At 55.9% G+C, this 21,373-nt stretch overlaps 1 protein-coding gene across 3 annotated transcripts in view; it reads left to right on the top strand.

Moving 5' to 3' along the window:
- The window catches only part of OCRL (OCRL inositol polyphosphate-5-phosphatase), a 31,168-nt gene extending 11,941 nt beyond the window's left edge, over nucleotides 1-19,227 (top strand). The window contains exons 11-22 of one of the 3 annotated variants that reach the window (XM_067548501.1): nucleotides 349-460; nucleotides 1,616-1,725; nucleotides 3,110-3,245; nucleotides 4,230-4,340; nucleotides 4,907-5,072; nucleotides 5,310-5,545; nucleotides 8,306-8,329; nucleotides 13,293-13,412; nucleotides 13,678-13,762; nucleotides 14,733-14,860; nucleotides 15,204-15,315; nucleotides 15,415-19,227. In XM_067548501.1, coding sequence (XP_067404602.1) covers nucleotides 349-460; nucleotides 1,616-1,725; nucleotides 3,110-3,245; nucleotides 4,230-4,340; nucleotides 4,907-5,072; nucleotides 5,310-5,545; nucleotides 8,306-8,329; nucleotides 13,293-13,412; nucleotides 13,678-13,762; nucleotides 14,733-14,860; nucleotides 15,204-15,315; nucleotides 15,415-15,539 — 1,465 coding nt within the window. In that variant the 3' untranslated portion in view covers nucleotides 15,540-19,227. Of the gene's footprint in view, nucleotides 1-348; nucleotides 461-1,615; nucleotides 1,726-3,109; nucleotides 3,246-4,229; nucleotides 4,341-4,906; nucleotides 5,073-5,309; nucleotides 5,546-5,952; nucleotides 6,130-8,305; nucleotides 8,330-13,292; nucleotides 13,413-13,677; nucleotides 13,763-14,732; nucleotides 14,861-15,203; nucleotides 15,316-15,414 lie in introns of those variants that run through there. The other 2 variants (XM_067548502.1, XM_067548504.1) reach the window with 2 other exon arrangements.
- The last annotated feature ends 2,146 nt before the right edge of the window (nucleotides 19,228-21,373 follow it).

Genomic DNA, 21,373 nt, shown 5'->3' with positions numbered 1-21,373 from the left:
TAGTTCACACAGGCATTATTGTGAGGCAGTTCTCTGGCCTGTGCTGTACAGGGGGTCAGATATCGTATTGGGTCGTTCTGGCCTTGAAATCTGACTTGTTAACTCTAACTTGTTAGATCAACCTCCTTTGGGATGCTACCTCTGTAGACATTTGCAGGAGTGAGAGCTGCTATCGTATTCTGAAGCTTCTTATGACTGATTCTATTGTCTGTCCTGTTGTGCTCTATCTGTCCCACCCCTTCTGTCCCGAGATGCTCCCTTTTCAACACAAAACCCCGTCTCTCTCTCTCAAGGGAGTTCTGATACGAAATGCTGGCTTTTCTTTTCCATGTTTGCCTTTGTACTCAGTGTTGTCATCTGGCTGGGAGACCTGAACTACAGGCTTTGCCTTCCTGATGCCAGTGAGGTGAAAATTCTGATCAGTAAGAATGAGCTTCCGAAACTGTTGACATATGACCAGGTGAGTGAACATCCACCATGTGAGTATTGGGGCATCCTGTTTTAATCCACCCCTGAGCTCAGGAGGGTGGCGGGTACCCTGTGGTAGACTCGGCTCTAGGGTGGTTTTGGTTCTTGCCATTTAGTTCCCATTAAAAATATTAAAAAGTGTCTGGCAGAAAGATATGATGTTTGGGCTGTAGGAGTGTGTTACAGCTAAGAGGAGATACACCATGCATGCTCATCAATTCCTCTCTGCTGTTCTTTGCTCCCATGAAAGATTCTTTTCTTACCTCCCAATTATGTTCTCTGTTGCTAACGGCTTTTATCTCTGGCTAATTGATTGTCTCAAATATTTGGGCGCTTATTTATGACTGCCTCTTGAGGACAAAGGGGAACGCTGAAGTCTTGTCAGTCACAGCTTGGAGGGTCCCTGGAAAGAGTGTTGCTGGAGGGCTGGGGATTACTGCCTGTGACTGAGGCCCCGTGTGCTGCACAACAAGCTTGACCTGAGTTCTGAGACAGGAGCCTAGGCTGTGTAGCACATCCCTGTAGCACACTGGAAATTCTGGAGAAGCATCAGATACATTTCAGAAAGGGGGATTTATCCAGTGAAATACAAAAAAAGGAAAAATACAGTCAGTGCAGTGTCCCTCCTAGCATTTGCTGTGATAGTTAATTTCCAGGATGCTGCCGAATTTTGTACTGAAACAACTAACTGAATTTTAGATGCTGTTAGGCGAACTTAGGAGATTTTGCAACTGGGTAGATTTCTGAGAGCTGGTTTGGCGTGTTGGCCAAGCACATCAGCTGTAGGTTTCTGCTAAAATGGTCCGCTGTGAAGTAGTTAGCAATGGTGATATTTAATTGTTGCCATTAGGTTTAAAAGTTGACACTTGGTTGAGTGAATGGAGCAGTTCATATCTCCCTTGGCTATTGGTTCATGCTGTCTGCAGACTCAGGCAGGCAGTGCTGTGTCAGTTTGCACTTGGTTTGTGATTGGAAGGGTTGCTTTGCAGTCAGAGCAGCTCCGTTTTGTAATGAAAGTATCTGTCGGGAGATACGATTCAGTAGCAAGGGGTGGATTCTGTGACAGATTCCAGGGCCCAGTCTGTAACTCTGCGGAGCTGCGAACACTTCGCTGTTGTACTGATAGTCTGTTCCTTTTTGCCTCTAGTTGAATATTCAGCGGTCTCATAAGAAAGTTTTTGCTGATTTCACAGAGGGAGAGATTAAATTCATCCCCACGTACAAATTTGACTCTAAAACAGACCGCTGGGATTCCAGGTAAGTTGGTTGCTGGTGGCCTGTTAACCTGTGATACCAACAGCATCTTGCCATAAAGCTGCCTTCCCTGTCAGAATTATTAGGCTATGATCCCTCTCCTGGAAACATGCCTAGAGCCATCAACATGACACTGAGTAGACTAGCAGATCCTTCACAAATGGACTAGTCACGTTACCTGGGACGGAGCCCTTCACTGATGTGGAACGTCAGTGAGGCTAGGGAATGAAACACACAGTTGATATTCCACTGAGTGGTGCGGGGAATACCTCTGAGGACAGAGAGAGAACACAAAAGGTGCTTGAGGGGTTAGACGTAAGTGCAGAAAGTCCCAGAATGAGTCAGTGTCGCTATAGTCTGGTGGGCCTGGGGACAAAAGAGCCAGCCATGCCCAGCTCTGGTTTAGCCTCTGGCACAGGCTCTTTTATTCCTCTGCTGCACAAAGGCCAGAAATATTGACAAGAAACAAACATGATAGTCCTGGCCTGGGCTGGTGCTGCAGGGTTTTCTCCCCCCGGGAGCTCAAGGATCACGGCTCTCCTTTAACCCCAGAGGTACCACAGGGCCTGCCTACCCTGGTGCAGCCTTCTGCTGCTGCTCAGGAAAGTCTCTCTTTCTCCCGGCCCCACCTTCCTTACAGAACTGGGTCCTTATATCTCCAAGCTGGGAATCAGAGCCAGTCAATAACTGCTTCTTAGCTGGATCAGCTGGGTCCCGACATTTCCTTAGGCCAGGGGCTGCTACTCCCTGGCTTTGCAGGCCCTTAAGGGGGAAGACCGCCCTGCTACTCTTGCTCATGCAGACTCATCTGGGGAAAGGTAATCCAAAACACAGAGCCTCGAGGACCCTGGAAGGCAGGAAGAGCTGAATAAACTTTCAGCAGTGGGGCCACTGGGCAGTAAATTAAGCTGTAGCTTGCACCAGAGTGAGGCAACAAAATAAGCTAATGCAACTTGGGGCCACATATGCAGAAGCCTCAGGTGAAGGTGATAGTCCCCGCTGAGCCTATTCCATTTCTTAGCACTGCAGTACCAGCAAGATGTTAGCAGGCGCTAAGAAGAGCAACGCGGTGATTGTGGGGATGATGAATAGGTTTGGGGCACTGAATCCATGTATGTGGGCTAGATGACAACTGGGGCAGGGAGCCTAACTAGGTATTAGAAGGGTGCCAACCCTAGCATAGGATTATAGCCATGGTACAGGGCGGGTCGTGAGAACAAGTATAGGAAGCAATTTCAGAAAAGTAACATTTAAGATGAGGAAAGTGGTGGGAGCCCCATTATTGGAGATGCTGCCCTAGAAAGTGGGACTGCAGGGAACGATCTGCCTGATCGTTAGATGGGTAGCAGGGCTGTCTGATTTCCTGGTGACTTGTATATATCTGCAGTGGGAAGTGTCGTGTGCCAGCCTGGTGCGACCGCGTCCTTTGGAGAGGGGGGAACGTTAATCAGCTCCGGTACGGCAGTCACATGGACCTGAAAACCAGCGACCACAAACCAGTCAGCTCTCTGTTCCTTATTGGGGTAACTGTCACTAGATGTGCTAGAAGAGAGCGCTTGGTTGAAGTTCCAAGTTAAAGAATCCATCTGCTGAAGCAAGGGATGTAAAGGGATGTTGATACAAAAGGGCAGAAATGAGTCCTGGCCACTTGGCAATGGTACAGCGAAGCTGGGCAGCCTCACAGACCTCAGTCTCTGCAGCCGGGGAATCACAACAGCTGCTGTTCCCATGTGCAGCACAGTTCAGCTGTGCAGCGTGAGAGCAGCTTTGTACTACACTGACACAGATAGTGCCTGATTTAGCACAGCAGCATGGCAGATTATTCGTCAGGAAGCCTCAGCCATGTGCTTGCTTTCACCACGTTTCTTAGGCTCTGTGGTGTGACCTAGTGTGTCTGCCACTGGGATGGGGGCACTGAGCAGGGCCGAGAGCCTGTAACCAGTTGCACGCATGCTGCTTCTGCTGTGCTGGGAGACGCAGGAACTCGGGGGTGCAACTGGTCTGGGGAGGTTGTGAATGGCTAAATATAAATTATGGGAGGGAGAAGACTTGAGATCCCTGGCCCATTGGGTGGAGCCAGCATTAGTGTCCCAATATTTCTCTCCCCCACTCCCTGAGCGAGGGTCTCCTCAATGACTCATTGCTTTCTCATCTTGCCCAATCAAGCAGGCTGAAATCTTGAAGAATTTTGGGTAAGGCTGCAGAATGCCCATGCTGCTATGTGCAGGCCACCCCGAGAGCATTTCCAACAAATAGCAGATCCTTCCTGGTGCCCATTGGCCAGAAAAAGACGTCAGTATCATTACTGCCGGTATAATAACTTGCATGAAATTGCCCATGGGGCTTTGTGGTGCAACTGAGCCAATCTTCAGCCTTCGAAGCTGCACATGTGAAATGCCCAAGAATCTCCTCAGCTTCGGCTGCAGCTATTTACAAACCACTAAAGGAGTTTACACTGTAACGCATCTAGCCTAAACCTTCAGTGAGTGTGATCTGATCTCCTGCAGGTGAAGGTTGCGGATGAGCAGAGGTACCGGAAGATATTTGAGGATATTGTTCGTATGATGGACAGAATGGAGAATGACTTCCTTCCTTCACTGGAGCTTAGCCGGAGAGAGGTGAGAATGGAAACTGATTCTTTCGCTGGTTCCAGAAGAGCAGCTGCTTCAGAAGGGCTAGAAGTTCTGTAAAGGACTCTGAGGCCTGGGCTGCACCTAAAACTAAGGCTGTGACCTAGCTTCATCACTCAGGGCTGTGAAAAATTTCACGCCGTGAATACTGTCATTAGATTGACCTAACCCGATATAGATACAGCTATATCAACAGAGGGAGTTTTCTGTCAACCTAATTGCTACCTCTCGGAGAAGTGGACCACCTATATCAGTGGAAAAACTCCTCCTGTGAATGTAGGAAGCATCTACACTACAGTGCTACAGCTGTATGGACTGTAGCAGCTGTAGTGTAGACACGGCCTTATAATGTTTAATGAAACTCCAGTGCCAAAACCTAGCTTCAGTCACCTCCCCACGATGGGGTATTGGGTTAGAAATTGCGCATTCCCCTGACTGCTCAGCAAGTGCTCTGGTAGGGATCTAGCACTGTGCACGTACCAATGTGGAGTCCTTATAACTAACTATGATTCCCTGCAGGTATTAAACAGATTTGTTTTCTCTTTGCTCTGCAGTTTGTGTTTGAGAAGGTGAAGTTCCGGCAGTTACAGAAGGAAAAGTTCCAGATCACCAACAATGGGCAGGTCACCTGTCACTTCTCCTTCATCCCCAAACTCAACGATAGCCAGTACTGTAAACCATGGCTTCGGGCTGAGCCCTGTGAGGGGTACCTGGAGCCGAGTGAGTTTTACACGCTGTCTTTGGAGTATCTTGGCTAAGGCCATCATCATTCTGTCCTTTCCATCTCTCCTGCTGTTTCTCACCATTCCCACCCTCACGAGCTGTGTCTGCCTTTCCCCTCTGGTTTTCTGCTGCTCTGCCCAGCTTTCTCCTCTGCTGTGTGTCTGTCCATGAGGTCTCCATTACTTTTCCACTGCAAGGTTCTGCAAGTCCATGTGTGCCCCTTGCCTGTTTCAGATGAGATGGTGGAAATCTCCCTGGATGTGTACGTCAGTAAGGACTCTGTGACTCTCCTAAACTCGGGTGAGGACAGAATTGAGGATATCCTTGTCCTTCACCTGGACCGAGGCAAGGATTACTTCCTCACCATCACCGGAAGCTACCTGCCCAGCTGCTTCGGCACCTCCCTGGAGGCTCTGTGCCGGATGAGACGACCAATCCGCGAGGTTCCTGTCACCAAACTTGTCGATCTGGTAAGGAGCAGCGGTCCTTAGGGCAGGGTCCTGTGAGCATCCTCCCTGGGATTTGCACTGTGGTTTATCATCATTCCCCCTTCCGGCCTGCTCCTAAAACCGGCAGCACTTCCCAAAGGCCAACCTCCCCCTCACTTGGGTGATCGCCTTGGCTCGCCACGGCTTTCCCTCTGCATGAGCTGCACCCTGCTTTCCATCAGATTCCCCTAAGGACTCTTTGCTGTTTCAACCCCACTCTCTCTTGATGGCTTCACTTTTAATATTTAATGGGATAAAACGCTAGCCCAGCCCCCCCCTCCCCGCTCATGTCCCCGCTGTCTCTTCGGAATCATCCGGGTGCCTTGTCTGAGGAACTGCTGCTAGGCCATGCCTAACTGCTGGCTTCCTTATGGGAACCTTCATTCTAGGGGCTGCTGATCAGGTTCAGCTCAGGGCCTCAGTGGAAGAGGACTCTGCCATTTCCAGACATTGCCTCCAAGTAGTCCTGTGACGGTTAGACAGCCTGTCAGAAAATGCCAGAGGCTGGCACTGGTTTGGTTGCAGAAGGAAATACAGATTCTTTCGAAGTGACTTACCTGAATGAACTGCTGGGTTCTTCTAAAGCCATAATCAATTCCCCATATTTATTCTGGCTCTGTACTTCTGGGGCTTGACCCAGAGCTCAGGGAGTAAATGTGAGGGACAGGGGTAGTCACTAGCAACAGCAGCCCCGACACACACGATGGCTTCACGCCACATGTGCACATTTGGCAGATGTGCTTGTTCTGTGGATGAGCAAAGTGATCTTTGAGTTCCTCTTAACAAATACAGAGACTGAGTTGTAGGAAGTCACGAAAAAGCATGTTGATGAAATAAGAGATCTGTTATCTTTCCGGTGGTGTTGGGTTTAAATAATGAAACTGCATCAAAAGCTTGGTTCAAATTAGAGCCAATGTGAGTTGGACGGTGACCTGGAATGGAGATAATCTCTAAAAGGCGACAAGACAGTGTGGTTGAATGAAGGGTCTGGAAATTGGATTGGTGCAGAATAGCGAGGGTGGCTGGAGACTTGTTTGTGCGTGGCTCTCTCCAGTGCTTCTGAATGCACTTGCAGGGATCAGGTGATAATCATTTGTTGCAGTTTAAGAACCAGTGCTGATCCTGCTGTCAGCTGGGATGCTAGGCAGGACCCAGAGCAGCCTGTTGGATGGTTTGCATCCATAGGAGCAGATGGCTTTCACACGGCAAAATTGAAAAACTAAAACCCTGTAGCTGTGTTGCCCACAGAAAGGGGACAGACGAGCAGAAGAGCAGTGCCATGGTGGGACAGGCAGTGAAGTGAGTCACTCTCTGTGCAGTGGGGCTGTCATGTGTCACCAAATCCCAAGACTGTCTACACTTTCCGCAAAATTCGGCGGTAGTCAACAAGAGATACGCAAGCTACGTAGAGTAGCCTGTATATCTCCCATCAACTTCCTAATTTCTACTTACCGAGGTGTCTTCAGTTCGCTGTGCCAACAGGAAATGCCCTCCTGTAATGCAGCGTTACTCCACATGGCGGAGGTGGATTAGCAGTGTCGATTTCTGAGTCGATTGAGCAGGTCTCCACGTCCACTCAGTCAATCGGGATAAATTGATCTGACGGCGGTGTCAGTGTAGACATAGCCTAAGATTATGTTGCCTATCTCTGCTCCTGGTCCCCTCATGCTGTGGAAGGGGAGGCCACTTTGTCTATGATTTGGGCGTTCCCGACCCCACACCTCCTTGGGCTTTGCTGTCTGCACGCTTCCTACAATGAGCAGGGTCAGGAGGGGCAACCTCCAAGGAGAAAGCCCGGTGCTGCAGGAGGTGGCTCAGGTGCAGCCCATGCCCCAATGTGCTTCGTTGGAGTGGCACCTTTCATGGTGGGAAACCTGAGCTCCTGCCTGCAGCTCTCATTAGAAATGCTCCTTAAGAGGAGCAGTGCCCTGACCAAGCTCTAGCTTGGACCTTCTGCCTACCTATCGCCCACCTGCAGTCGCTCTTGGATACGCCATCCTTTACTTCCTGTCCTAAACTGTTCCACCACAGTGTGCGCTGTTAATTAGCTGCTGCGTTTCAGTGGTGGCTGAGGAGTCCCCATGTACACAGGTGGGAAGGGGCTTTAGAACCCTCCTCGGGGAAAGAGGCGGTGTTTTCATATCTTACTGTTAAGTTAAAGCTGATTTATGTGCTGGGCCTTTGGAGCATGCGTTTTCCTGCCCCTAATTGTGCACAGAGTTCCTGGTGGTCATCTTTAACTCAATGGCCGCCACACATGCAGAAATTTGCCAGGCAGAGTCACAGGAGAAACTGGACAGGTGAGATTATTCAGGGACACCAGATGAGGATTGTGGAGACTCAGGAAGTGGGGCATGGACAGAGAAATCTTTCAGGTAGACGCCTGTTCCCACCTCTGGCCTTGTTGAGTGTTGAGCAGTGCTACAGGTCACTTGGGGAGCTCCCTGGACTCTGAACGGCTTTACATCATGTGAGCCGTATTTCTGCTAATTGGGATCTAAATCTCCTGCGGCAGCTTTATCAGTGATGTCAGCAAAACATGAGAAATAGCTGCCAGTCAGTGCTGGTGGGGTCTCACAATGCCAGTTCTGTTTCTTTTTCTGCTTAATCCTAAATCAGGTTCTCTCTGTTAATGACGCTCTTCTCTCTCTCTCTCTCTCTCTCTCTCTCTCTCTCTCTCTCTCTCTCTCTCTCTCTCTCTCTCTCTCTCTCATATATATATATTTCCTGCTCTGCTCTCAGGGAGAAGACAGCTTCCTAGAGAAGGTAATGCAAGCAAGTGCTGAGGGCTCTTTCAGTCATTTTTGTTTGTACTTGCTGTAAAAAATGAGAGCATTGACTTTTCCCATTGTCTGCTGGCACGGCAGCCTGCAATCCTGGAGAGAGCAGAGGCAGATTGCTCCAGAGGGAGTGTCAGTTCCAGCGGTGCCAACAGACACTGCTTGTGGGCCTAGAACAAACAAGAGCGCTCTAGGGCACTGAATTATGCCCTGAGGGTGTCGTGGTGGCTCTAGCTAAGATGGAGACGGCACCTCTCAGGAGTATATAATTTCCTTAGAAAATTTTCAGTGGGGTAAAAAGTTCTCCTGACTGATCCCAGCCCCACAGGTGAATCTGTCTGCAAAATTTGACTTGGCTTTAATGCCTCTGAATTGGTTTAATCAATGCATGGGAAAGGGGTGTCATAATTAAGAAATGGTTTCAGAAGGTTCTGATTTTAGCGGGGAGAGGTCACTGTTAGCTACAAAACCAGAGGCTAGTGGGACGACTTCCATCTCCGTGTGACGGTCTGTGGGGCCTGGGGAGGGATTTTGCCACAGCTTGAGGAAAGCACTCACAAAGTGCCTGACACTTACTGCAGCAGCAGCATGAAACTCAAACCCCTGTGGTTAGCCTTGCCACGGCCACTAACTGAGCAGCAGCAGCGCCAGGGCAGTGCTAGGAAACGTCGTCATTCTGCACATGCTGATTGTCGTGGAAAGTCAGGGGCTCAAATCCTACTACCCAGGGGAGATGATGGAAGGAGCCACTGTCCTTCCTTCTCCCCCTTTCCTCCAACTCTGCATCAGAGCATTGTCCCAACCCCTCTCCTCCTGCAGCTGTTCAGAGGCTTGCTAGCATGAGAGCTTCCTGAGTTGTGCTGCTGCCGCCCCAGGCTGAGCGAAGCAGGAGAAGTGGTGGTCTTACTGTGGTGTCACAGACAGTCTCCTTAGCATGCCAGCCTATCTTACACCCCCCCCCCCCCCCCCCAGGCAAGCATTGGCTCTTCGATAGAGGGTCACTTTGCACCCAAGGTCCCACAATATTCAGGTTACTCACAGTACCAAAGGACCAGTTACTTACCCCAGGTCAATTTGCACTGTAGATCTCACATCAAAGACTACGCTTGCAGCCAGTCCTATAGTAAACTAACTATGGGTTTATTAACTAGGAAAAAGACATGAGAGTTGTTTGCTCACCTGCTTTAACCTTGTATACGCACACAAATGAGTCACAGTCAGGTTTCAAAAAGTAATAGCAACTTCTAGTAAGCAGACTCTGTCTGTCCTTTAGGGTTAAGCCAAGTTCAGCAGTTGGGGGACTCCTTGTGTTGGTTTAGAAATCCTCACCCCACAGAGTTCAAGCAGCAAAGGCACTTTTATTCCCTTCCCCCAGCGTTCAAGCTGTAATGGGACAAGGGCTTGGGCACCTACCCTCCTCAGGGTTGTGAGGGAAACAATCAACAAAGCCTTGTTTCACAGTGGCCCATTTGGATTCAATAGTCCTTCCTGATGGCAGCAGATAACACCTCTTTCACACTTGGTAATGCATCTCCCTGACTGGGCAGGCCTGACAGTCTTAGCAAACGTTTGTATAATTACAGAGCAAACATGTAAACATTGCTTTAGAACAGGGGATGCAGGCATTATCCGTAGGATTCATACACGCAGCATCCTACAAGCATCCCTCGAACACTAAACACATTCTTATAACAGTGGTAGCTTTAACTAGACTAACCCACAGGCGATCCTTTGTTCTAGCTCTGCCTTTGTCAGTGTTCAGTGAGGCCTGGCCTTGCCATGGCAGCTATCATAGCCATGTAATCCCTTACCCTGGTCTACACAAGGAAATTAGATAGGTATAACTGTCGCTCGGGGGGGGGGGGGGGGTGACCAAACTCCTGATGTAGACAGCACTAGGTCCACAGGAATGAGCTACCGCCTCTCGGGGAGGTGGAGTACCTACGCTGACAGGAGCGCCCCTCCTGTCAACGTTGGTCGTGTCTACACAGAAGCGCTACCATGGCGCAGCTGCACCGGTGCAATTGTGCTGCTGCAGCACTTTAGGTATGGACAAGCCCTTACATGGGATCTTTCATACCAGCCTGGGGAACACCCAGCCCTGGCCTTTGCTTTGTGGCTGGAGCATGCTCAGGTCTGTCAATGTGTTGCTCCGGATCTTTGGCCCTGTGTGTTGAGAGACATGAGAGGGATTTGTAGGTATTGCTGCGTAAAGCCTGCACCTGCTCGTGATTGCTAGTGCTGTAAAGCTAATGGTCTCACTCATTCAGACACAGCCACTGTGCAATCAAAGCCTACCCAGCAGGGCTGGGAAGGGACGGTGCCAAGGAAATGCATTTGACAATGGGATTGCCTTGCATGTGCGCAAGGGGGCAGGGCTTGCCCCACTGCAGGAACTGTTGCTCTTGATGGCTGGTGCATTCTAAACAACGGTGCTAAACAGTGCACACTTTGGGGGAAGCCCTGTCCCTGTTGCAGACTCGTGGTGTGACGTGAATGGAGAGTCCAAAGCAATGTAGGCCTCATCTACACTAGACAAATAAGTCAACTTACAGCCACCACAATTACTGCCTGGGGCTTCCCCGTTCCCAGGAGGAAGCTGCCTGGGTTTCTTACCCCTGGGGTGTGAGGTCCAGCTGGGTTCTCACCCCCCTGCCTGCTTCCCACCAGGAGCAAGGGCAGCCTTTTCAGTTTCACGGCACAGCCCAGGGCTTCTCCCCTTCCTGTTCCCTGCCAGGAACCTGGGGAAGCCACCCAGGGCTTCTCCGATCCCTGCTTTCCCCTGGGATCCGGGCAGCCATGTGGCAAGGCTGCCTCAGCTCCCTGCAGGGAGTGGGTGGAGAAGCAGCTGGGCTTCTCAGCCAGGTCCCAGCCTGGAGCAGACACATGCTGCTCAGCTCTCGCGGGGAGGGGGGAGGGTGGCTCTCCTCAATTGACAAGAACAATAGACCCACAGCTGATGTAAGGGACACAGTGTCCATTCACCAGTAACCTCACCTACATTGACACTGCATCGCCCTAACGAAGCCAGCATAGGCCTGCTGCACCCCTCACTGAGATGGTTTTATGATGTCGGCATAGCAGGGCGTTACAGCGGTGGGAACAGTGTTTTCGTCTATACACCTCCACTGTTTTGTCGACAAAAGCTGATTTTTGTCGACAAAACTCTCCAGTGTAGACCATCCCGTAGGACTCAACTGCTGCACGTGAGTGAGGAAAAGGTGGTGTGCACAATCTGTACATAGTGGAACCTGAATACAGCTCTGGACCACCAGCAGGGCAGGAACTGGGACAGGTCAGCAGGCCTGAGAACATGCATAGGGCATTAGTGAATGACTGTGCTAACCCCGTGGTCGAGGCGGTTCGCTGGGCGGGAAGGAGATAGCAATGGGATTGAACCTGGACAGATGAAAGCCAGCACACCTGAGGGGAGGCGAGAGAACAAATGATCCCAACCAGAGTTTGAACTACAGAACAAAAGGTGCCCACAGTCTAAGAGCATGGTAGGGCTGCGAGCAAACAGCAAATTCTGTAGGAGCCAGTGTGACCTTCGGGCTGCATTTGCAGAAGCAGCACATCACAGGCCAGGCAAAGTCTAATTCCACAGCGCTTGAGACACCAAACAGCGGGGATATGGTATTCTCTTCTGGGCGTTCAGGATGTTGCCTTATTAGAATGAAGAGAAGAGCAGTAAAAATGTAGGGTCTGGATTAAAAGGAGATCTTCACTGGGACTTGCAGCTACCTGGAAGGGGGTAAACACCCTAGTGTGGCCCAAGGGGGTGTAACTATGGGGATGACATGGACCAAAGGAACAATGGGCAGGTGCTCTGCTGCTGAGTTGTGTTAGAATGGGAGATGACCAGGGAGTCTCATCACATCGTCAATACAACTAGACTACTGGAAACAGTGGCAAATGCCAGACCAGGACCCAGTATGCACCTCGTGTATTGCTGGGCCCCATTCTTCCAGCCCATTCTGGGGAGGGGACTGTTAACTGCCTAGTTTGTAGCCGTGTTGGTCCCAGGCTATTGGTCCCAGGTGGGGGAGATAATACCTTTTATTGGACCAACGTCTGTTGGTGAGAGAGACACGCTTTCAAGCTACACACAGCTCTGCTTCAGGGCTGGGTAACTGCTTGGCTGCCGCTTACGTTTTCTTTCGAAGGATGGCTGGTGTGGGCAGCTCCTAGGGCAGCCGGTGACTAGCTCTCCCCAGAAGCAGGTCCTGTGATGCTGGATGTAGGAGGCTGGATGTAGGAGGGTGGGCGGGGGTCTCCCTGCACGTGTCCAGCCCAGGGCGCTGTGGGTCTCCTTGCCTGAAGGCATAGCTGGGCAGGAAGTTAGATTTGGTGACTGAGGCTGGAGTTGAGGGACAAGAGAGGAGGTGGAGATAGGATAGGGTGGGTGTTCCCGCTCTCCAGGTGCACAGGGGAATCTAGGCCATTGTCACATCTTCCAGCATCACCTTGCAAACAGCTCAGCCTTCTTGCTCATCTGTGTGCCCGGCTCACTCAGAGGCTGCAGACGGCATTTGGCACTAGCTGGTTTGGATGAGAGCTCTAGAATGGTGCTGCATGTGAGCTGGCTAACGCTCTCTGGTCTTGGGGCCAGGCTGTGCTGCCCCGGGTACACAGTGCTGCCTGCCCTGTGGTAGCAGAGGGACTGGCTGTGCCAGCAGGGGATGCTCAGCATGGAAGACCTGCTAGAGCAGCACGGAGATCTGCACCTGTCTCAGGTGGGCTCTGAGCTGACTGGGGTGCTGTGGCCCGAAGCAGGATTGATGGAGGGCGGGGGTGGCTGTATGCTGGGAAGGCAGGTGGGAGCTGGCTGGCCTGGGTGCGTGCCGGTCAGGCGCAGGCTCTTCCAAGTTTGGGTGGTGTCGCTGGTGTCCCTCTGTGCTATAGAGGGGCTGGAGCCCCCTGACTCTGGGTCTTCTCTTTCCCATCAGGAGAAATCACTTCTGCAGATGGGCCTCTCAGACAATGAGGACACCAACGAGAGACCCCTGCAGGTGCCCAAGGAGATCTGGCTGCTGGTGGATCACCTGTTCAAGAAAGCCTGCCACCAGGTGAACATGCAGCCAGGCCTGCCTCAGAGAGCTCCCGAGGGCCGGTGAGCGGGGAAGACCCCCCAGCTCAGTTAGTTGGTAGCACCCAGATCACGACTCAAGCTGGGTGTTCGCAAGGCCGAGGCTGGCTTCTCGCAGGCTTGGCTCTTGCACCCATGCTCCGCCTCCAGCCAGGCTGTGCCAGGGCCCATGCTCCCTCCCTCGGCTGTGCTCGCTGCCCTGCAGCTCTCAGGAGGGCTGGCCCTGACTGTGCTGTCGTTGGCAGGAGGACCTGTTCCAGACGCCTGGCATGCAGGAGGAGCTGCAGCAGATCATCGACTGCCTGGACACCAGCATTCCCGAGACAATCCGTATCCTTTCCTCCAACACCCTTCTCCTCCCAGCACCCTGCTCTCCTGCCTTTCCCAGGCAGGCTCCTCTGCAGGGGCTGCCTCCATCTCACCCCTCTGCAGGGAGCCCCTGGAGAACACGCAGGAGAGCTGACCCAAGCCGTCACAGATCAGACGAGACCAGCATAGGGGGATGCATGGGAGAAATGGCTCAGGAGTGAGAGCAGAGATGCAGCTGTGGGGGGGATGGGGGAGGCAGGGCAGGGGATTGCAGCAGCATTTTGGCTGGATGGGGGATGGGGAGAGGCTGGAGCAGGGAGCAGGGCTGCAGCAGTGCGGGAAGCAAAGGACTCGAGGGATCTGGGGAGGCGCTGATGCTGGGAAGTGAGGTTAGTGGAGCTGTTAGTGATGGAGACCAATGGGCTGGGGGCACAAGCTCGGTTTTGGAAATATGTCTGTGATGAGACGTCCCAAGGTGTGCATGGCGGGGTGTGCACAAGGTGTGCACGCGCAGAGGTGTTGGAGGGGGCAGGGATGTGCACGGCAAGGTGTGTGTGGGCGGAGTGTGCATGACAGGAGTGCTGGCGTGCATGGTGGGGGTGTGCATGGGAGGCGTGGCTGGAATGCCCAGATGTCGGGTGCACGGTGAGGGTGTCGAGGGGGTGGGGGCGTGTGCGGGGTGTTTGTGGAGTGCACGAGTGTCCAGAGGGTGCATGGTGGGGGTGTCTGAAGGGCCCAGGGGGCTGTGGGTGGAGTGCACGAGTGTTGGGGGTGCATGGCAGGGAGTGCTGGGTCTCAGAGAGGGACTGGGCCGGGCTCTGGCCATTTGAGTGGAGCGGCGAGGGAAGCACAGCCAAGGAGGCTGCCTGAGGAACAGGGCAGGCCAGTGCCAGGCTCCCAAGGAGTGGCTGAGGTAGGCCAGTCCTGGGTGCGGGAGGGCACTGCACAGGGCTGTGCTGGAGGAGTTTGCGCCTTGACTGGCCCGGCACAGCGGGCAGCAACCACTCGGTGGCTGAAGCCCTCCTCATCTTCCTGGAGGCTTTGCCGGAGCCGGTCATTTGTTACGAGCTGTATCAGCGCTGCCTGGACTGTTCCCATGACAGCCGGCTGTGTCGACAGGTGCGTGTTTCCTTTTCCCGGCGCAGGGCCACTGAGTTAACAACACTGGCCCCTGCGCCTCTCGCCCCCCAAGCCACCTGGCTGCAGTTGGCGACCCCTTGGCCGGACACCGTCTTGTCGAGTGGGCGGCCGGTGTTCCGGTGGCGGCACATGGGCTCTGGGAGGGGAGCTGGCTTGGGAGTTTTTGGTTCAACAGCTGCAGGCACAGGCGTCTCCTCTGAGCGTGCGCCTGAGTCCAGGGAGACCTGGCATGGCCTGATCTGCAGGGACAGGAGGGGCTGTAGCCGACTGTGCTGGCATGGGGGGAAGCGGAACATGTGCTGCTCACCTTTCCCCTCTGCAGGTGATTTCTCAGTTGCCCCGCTGTCACCGCAACGTGTTCCGCTACTTGATGGCGTTCCTGCGGGAGCTCCTCAAGTACTCAGAGTACAACAACGTCAGTGCCAATATGATTGGTAAGAGCCCAGCCTGCCCTGGCACCTGCTGCTGTCCCCATGGCACCCGTACAGGCCCATGCCCATGTGTCTGATGCCAGATTTTGCCTCTCTCTGCAGCCACCCTATTCACCAGCCTCCTCCTGCGGCCTCCCCCCAACCTGATGTTGAAACAGACTCCGCACGACCGCCAGCGTGCCATCAGCTTCCTGCTCGGCTTCCTGCTCGGGGGGGATGAGGAGTGATCCCTGCCCAGGATGCGACATGGGGGACCCACTGCCAGTGGTTTGGTGGGGGCCAGACCCACCCCATACCCTTTGGGGGGGAGCGCTAAGCCAGGCTAAGGGTCGTGTTTACCAGCAGAGAGCAAATGGCCTCCCATCCTTCCCACTACTGTACCAACACCACAGAGGACTTGTACGCTCATTACACTGCCACCCGAACCACAAACCTCCACAGGACGCAGGCTGTGCGTGAGCCCAGCTTTCTGAGAGCTGTGGCTGGCGCCGTTTCTGGTGCCCAGACATGATTGGCATTGTGGGGTCACCCCCTAGCGTCCCTTTTGGGCTAGCAGAGTTCTTCTGGGACGGGGAGACCACGGGCTCCCACGGGGCCTGGACCTTGGCCAAGGTGTCCCCGGGCTGGACTCTCACTCTGTGTGTGTCTGTGTCTGCACATAGACACCCTGGCATCTGTGCAGGAAGGGGCTTCCCCCAGTGTGCATCCCTCATCCTGGGCCTGGGGGGGGAGGGCTTTTTCCATTGACTGGTTCCCCTGGTGCCCTAGTCATTGTGCCCCTCAAGCAGGCCAGCAGCACAGGATGGGTTAATCAGGCCTTTGGCCTCTCCAGGCCCTTCAGTGCAGTCCTGGTTGATGTGATTCCCCCCCCCACACACACCCACAGGGCAGCCTTACTGTGGCTCGTTGGCACGTGGCCCAGTGTGGGCCGCGACAGTCAGCACAGTGGCCCTGGCCCAGCTTCCTGAGGGTGTGCTGGGGGGCTGCTGCTGGAATAAAGGGGGTGCTGGTGCAGCCTCACTGGGGAGGCCCCAGGAGGCTGCAGGGAAGGGGGGGAGGTGTCCACACAGTCAGGTTGTGGGGGGGTCAGCTTAGACTCACAAGTAGGGGTGGGGGCTCAGCCTCAGTGGGGAAGTGGGGTGCTCCACGTGGCTGACTGGGCACTTGGCAGGGCATCGTGCCCCCGCCCACAGCTGAGCCCAAGCTCTGGCTGCGGGGTGCTGGTCCCAGGTTCTGTGGCTGTTGCTCCCCAAAACAGCTCCAGGAGAGCTGGCTGGGACAGGAAGGGGGATGGGCCGTGTGCCCCGCCTGGTGCCTGGGGGAGAGGCTGGTTGGGGGCCCACATCATTCTACACTGGCCCTATGCTGCTACATCCCCCCTCACTCCCCCGAGAGTGAGGACTGGGCCCTGTCTGGGCATCCCCCTGGTCAGGGCAGGGCTGACAAGCTGGGGGGCTCTGTGCCTCCTGGCTGGGGCTGTGCAGGGCGGGGGTGTCACCAGTCGTGCCCAGCCTTTACCCAAACACAAAGGCCTGCTCACTTTGGCCCTGGGCCCTGCCTCAGAAGCTGAGGTGTGGGGCTGAGTCCGGCCCAGGCAGCTCAGCATTTGGGAGCTGGGTCCTGGTCAGCAGCAGGCCCTGGAGGCTCAGTAGCTCTGGTAAGTGTCTGGAGGAAGATCTGAGGGCTCCCCGCACCCCTAGGCCAGCCTGTGTCCCCCCGCGGGAGGGGCTCTGACTCCAGGCTGCCCTGTCCATTTGCTCTGTGTTGTCCTGTTGTGTGGCAGAGCTGCCCAGGGCTCGTCCCTTGGGCTCTTTATTTTTTATTACATAATTTATTGGAAAGCTGTTTACTCCAAATAAACCTCCACTGTGCGATGAGCGCCCGGGTATCACCAGCAGCCGCCTTGCCTTTCCCTGCGCTCCCCACCACTGGGGCCTGCACCGTGCAAGGGGTCTGCAGCCGGGGAGCCATGGTGCTGGTACAGTGCGGCTCCCTTCAATTGCGTGTGACGCTCCAGCCTGGCTCACTGCCACACCGTGCCACTCAGGCCTGGGCTTCCCTGCCCAGCTGCAAGCAGCAGGCACGGGGCAGGCTGCAGGGTGCTGAGCCGGGCTGTGGCGTTCCAACTGCGCCTTGGTGTGGTGGCCTCTGCAGCGCTGCCTAAGCAGGAGCTGGGCTGCCTCCGCCAGCCCTCAGCGCTTCCAGCAGCTGCCACGGTGCTGAGTTAGGAGAGCTACGGGCTGCCTGTGTGAAGCTGGCTCAGGCACGGAGAGGAGTTGCAGCATGTGCCAGGCTCTAGCGCACGCCTGCTGCCCTACGCTCTGGGCCAGGCCACTCTATGGAGTAAGGGAGCCCCTAAATCTGCTCCAAAGAAGGGGGCTTGGAGCTGGGCTGGGATCCAGTTGAATGGCAGGAGCTCCCCTGGCCTGGGGAACCCTTCCTTCCCCCGTTCAGCCTGTGTCTTGCTCAGTTTGTGGCATGGTTAGCGGTGAGGTGCACGGCGTCTGCACGTGGCAGCGTGGGCCCGAGGCTGAGCTGCTGTCGCTCCCATGGGCGCTGCTGGGTGGCGGTTGATCCGACGTGCCACGTGCTGGGCTGGCAGCCAAGAGGCTGCTCATCTGCACGTGGCGCCTAGCGTGTGGGCTGCCTCTGATTAGTTTGGGCCAGCAGAGGAGAGGAGGCCGGGCCACGGCTGGGGAGATGGGGCTTGTTCTACCCTCTCCCCAGCTGTGCGGCGGGCACCAGGCCAGGGCATGTGACAGGCTCCTGAAATCTGACTTAGACTTACCTGTGTCAGTGTAAACACCCACTGCCAGGTAGGGCGCCGGGGCACATGTGGGCCCGGTGAGGGCGGAGACCTCGGTGCAGGGGAGATGTTGGAGTGGTGCCCTGGGGGTGGACACACCTGGGCGGTGATGTGACAGGGAGAAGTGCAATCCCACACATGGCCCGCAGGTGGCACAAGAGCCCTGCTAAAGCGAAGGGCACGATTCAGCGGCAAGTGGCTGCCTGCGCCCAGCCCAGCTGCCCACTGAGTTCAGTGCCCATTTCAGCTCCAGGGCCGCTGCCCAGGCCCACACACGCACTGGGTCTCAGCCCCCGTTCGCAGCAGTCGTGCTCAGGCGCCTGGCCCACTGTGAAGAATACAACTGGCACGAGAATGCACGGCTGGCACCAGCCCCCTGCTCCTCCGACACCGCAACAGGGTTCTGCCCTTGAGCTGGAGAAGGCCCGGCGCCTGGTAATGGGCACAGGTGCTTGGACTCTTGGGCCAGAGGGGGCCAGACACCTCCCGTACGGCACAGGCCTGGTCACTGCCCAACGTAACCCTGCAGGTCGGTCCTGTATGCTCTTAGCAGGGCGGCGTCGCTCAGTGCTCCCCAACCTGCCCCTTGCACTAGGCCAGCCTGCCCTGGGGCCAGGCCGTTCCTGCCATGGTGTGACCGGTGTTTGGAACAGCCCAGCTTCCCCAGCCTGTGAGCACCTGGGGCAGAGGCTGTAGCTTCGCTCTGTGCGTCCAGCACCCAGCATGTCCGGCTCTGCCCTGATCATGGCCCGGATAACTCTTACGTGCCAATAGATGCTTCTGTCCCTGGTCCTCAGCTGAGCTGCATGCGCTGACAGCAAGCCTGCCCCAGCCCCAGGAGAGCTGACTCCATGCTGAGGTTTGAGGGATGCAGGAGGCAGTGCCCCAGGCAAGCCTCGGCCACCCTTCCCAAAGCCTCCCTCTCCTGGGAGCCCTGGTGCAGCTGGGCTCCGCTGGGTTAAGCGCTGTGGCCCTTCAAGCTGCTCCGGCTCTGTTCTGCGGCTCTCCAAGCGCTAGGCTGCTCCAATGTCTCCGGGGGTTGCCTGCCCCCTTGAAGCGGGGTGTGGGGAGCGGATGCTGACCAGGGCCGTGGCAGGCAGCAGCACAGACCAGACCTGCTCAGTCTTTGCTTTCTACGTGGAACCAATGGGCTGGGCTGGGCCAGGCCAGGAGGGCAAAGGCCCTGGCTGAATGGCTCAGGCGAATCTGTGGGCTGAGTCAATCCCCTGCCCCTCCTTCCTGAGGTCAGGCTGCAGGCTCTGCGCACAGCAGCTTGGGGAGCTGTCTCTCGCTGCGCGGGGGCTGCACGCTTCTCAGCCCTTGCCTGGCACTGCCCACAAAGGCCTAGCGCCAGGTGCCCCTAGCTGCTGTGTTGCTTGTGTCACGGGGGCTAACCTGGCCCAGGAGCTGCCCTGATGGCCGGAGGCAGTGTGTCAGTGGCTTCAGTTGTCAGGTGTGGGGAAACACGACCGACGGGCGATGCTCCCAGCAAATGGGCAGCTCCAGCAGCAGATGGGGCTCCCGGGAGCCCCCAACAGTTCAAAGAGCCATTGTCCTAGAATGCACCCAGACCCCAACCGCTAGCCATGGTCTGAGCCTGTGGGAGACCCCCCGGGGCCGTGAGCAGCTTCCCTACCCACGTTTACCCCCTTCTCCGAGCCACAAGCAAAACTAAAACCATCTGGGGAGCTGCAGCCAGCCAAGACCAGGCCAGGCCAGCGGGTCGAATCCACCCTCAGCGTCTCCTGGGCAAATGGCCCGGCTGGACAAGGCCTCAGTTACAAGGACTAGCCCTGGTGCTGTGCTCAGAGCAGCACCCCAGCCGGGACCCCACACCCCACAAACCCCCTGCACCAGCCAGGACCCTCCCTCACATCCCCTTGTCCTAGCTGGGCCACCTCCCCATACCATGCTGTCCTAGCCAGGACCCCCTACATCCCCATAGCCGCCTGCCCCCCACCAGGACCCCCCTCCCACACACACATCTCCCTGCCCCAGCCAGGACCCCACACCTCCCAGAGCCCTCTGGCCCAGCTAAGACCCACCAGAGTCCCCCACACTAGCCAGGACCCCCAACCCACCTGTCCCAGCCAGACCCCCCCGCTCCCATAGCACCCTGCCTGGACCCCTGAGCTCAGCTGGATAACTGGGCCCAGGGCCACTGCGCTAGTTCAATCCCTGGAGTAGCCCAAGCTGTTGGCCAACCCCGCCTGCAGGGCTAGAGGCCGCACGCCAGGTGCCCAGGGGCGACTGGCCCCTTTTCCTGCCTAGAAGGGGACAGAGTGCTGGGGACATGCTGGTTCCGTGTGCCCGTCCTTCCCAAGCACAGCCCTGCCTGTGCAATGTTGCGCCAGCTGCCCCCGGGGCTGCCCAGGGCACATGGGCCATGCTGCATGCCTGGCTGGAAGGCACCCAGATGCTGCAGTGGTGGGTGTGGGCTAAGGCCCTGTGGAGAACAGAGTTGCATGTTGGAATGGAGAGCCTGGTTGGCCAGTGGGTTCCCAGCTAAAATCCTGGACACTCACTCCCCCGCAGGGGCTTTGCCCATTGCCAAGCCGGCCCCACAGAGCCAGGAACACCAGGCGAGCGCCTCTCCACGGCCCTGCCCCTCTCTGCTCCCCTGGTGCCCCAAGCAGCTGGGGCGGCAGCGGAGAAAGCCAAGCACATCCTGCCGCAGGAAACGCGGCATCTCCATCTGCTTCCTGCCGCCTCCTTCCAGGGCTGCTTGGTGGCCCCTCCCGGCCCCTTGCCACAGCTGGGTGCACCAGCCAGCAGCCCGGACCCCCAGGCGAGGGGACCAATTGTTCTGCACACCAGCCACGTGCCGCGGGCTGCAGAGAGGAAATGCCAGAGCAGGCAGGACTTGGCAGTGTGGGGCGGCCGGGACAGCTGCCGACGGGGCCACAGGGCGGTACCCGGCTGCACCAACATGACCCCTGTCTCTCAGCACCCCGACACCTCGCTCCTGTACTGTGCTAATCCAGGGAGGCATCAGGCAGTGCAAAGGCTAAACTGTGGCCCTTGTATTGGGTGGGGGTCTTCATCCCGTCTCCGCTGGGGATGCAGTGGGTGCATGGGCTGAGTCAGCTGCCATGCAGTGCGCCCCTCGCAGGGCGGAGCAGGCCTGAGGCCACCACCTCCGTGTGCCTGATGGGGCGTTTGTCATACTGGTGGCAGCTCGCCGGGAGCCCAGGGACACCCCGATTTGTCTGTCAGAGACAGGGCACCCACCACTGCAGGCACCCTCGGCCTTCC

The sequence above is a fragment of the Emydura macquarii genome, unplaced genomic scaffold (assembly GCF_026122565.2).
Source record: "Emydura macquarii macquarii isolate MOO-44397 ecotype Brisbane River unplaced genomic scaffold, CSIRO-AGI_Emac_v2 contig_1253, whole genome shotgun sequence".
Classification (NCBI taxonomy): domain Eukaryota; kingdom Metazoa; phylum Chordata; order Testudines; family Chelidae; genus Emydura; species Emydura macquarii.
Note: the sequence above shows the minus strand (reverse complement) of the source record. Positions and strands in the feature narration are given on the sequence as shown.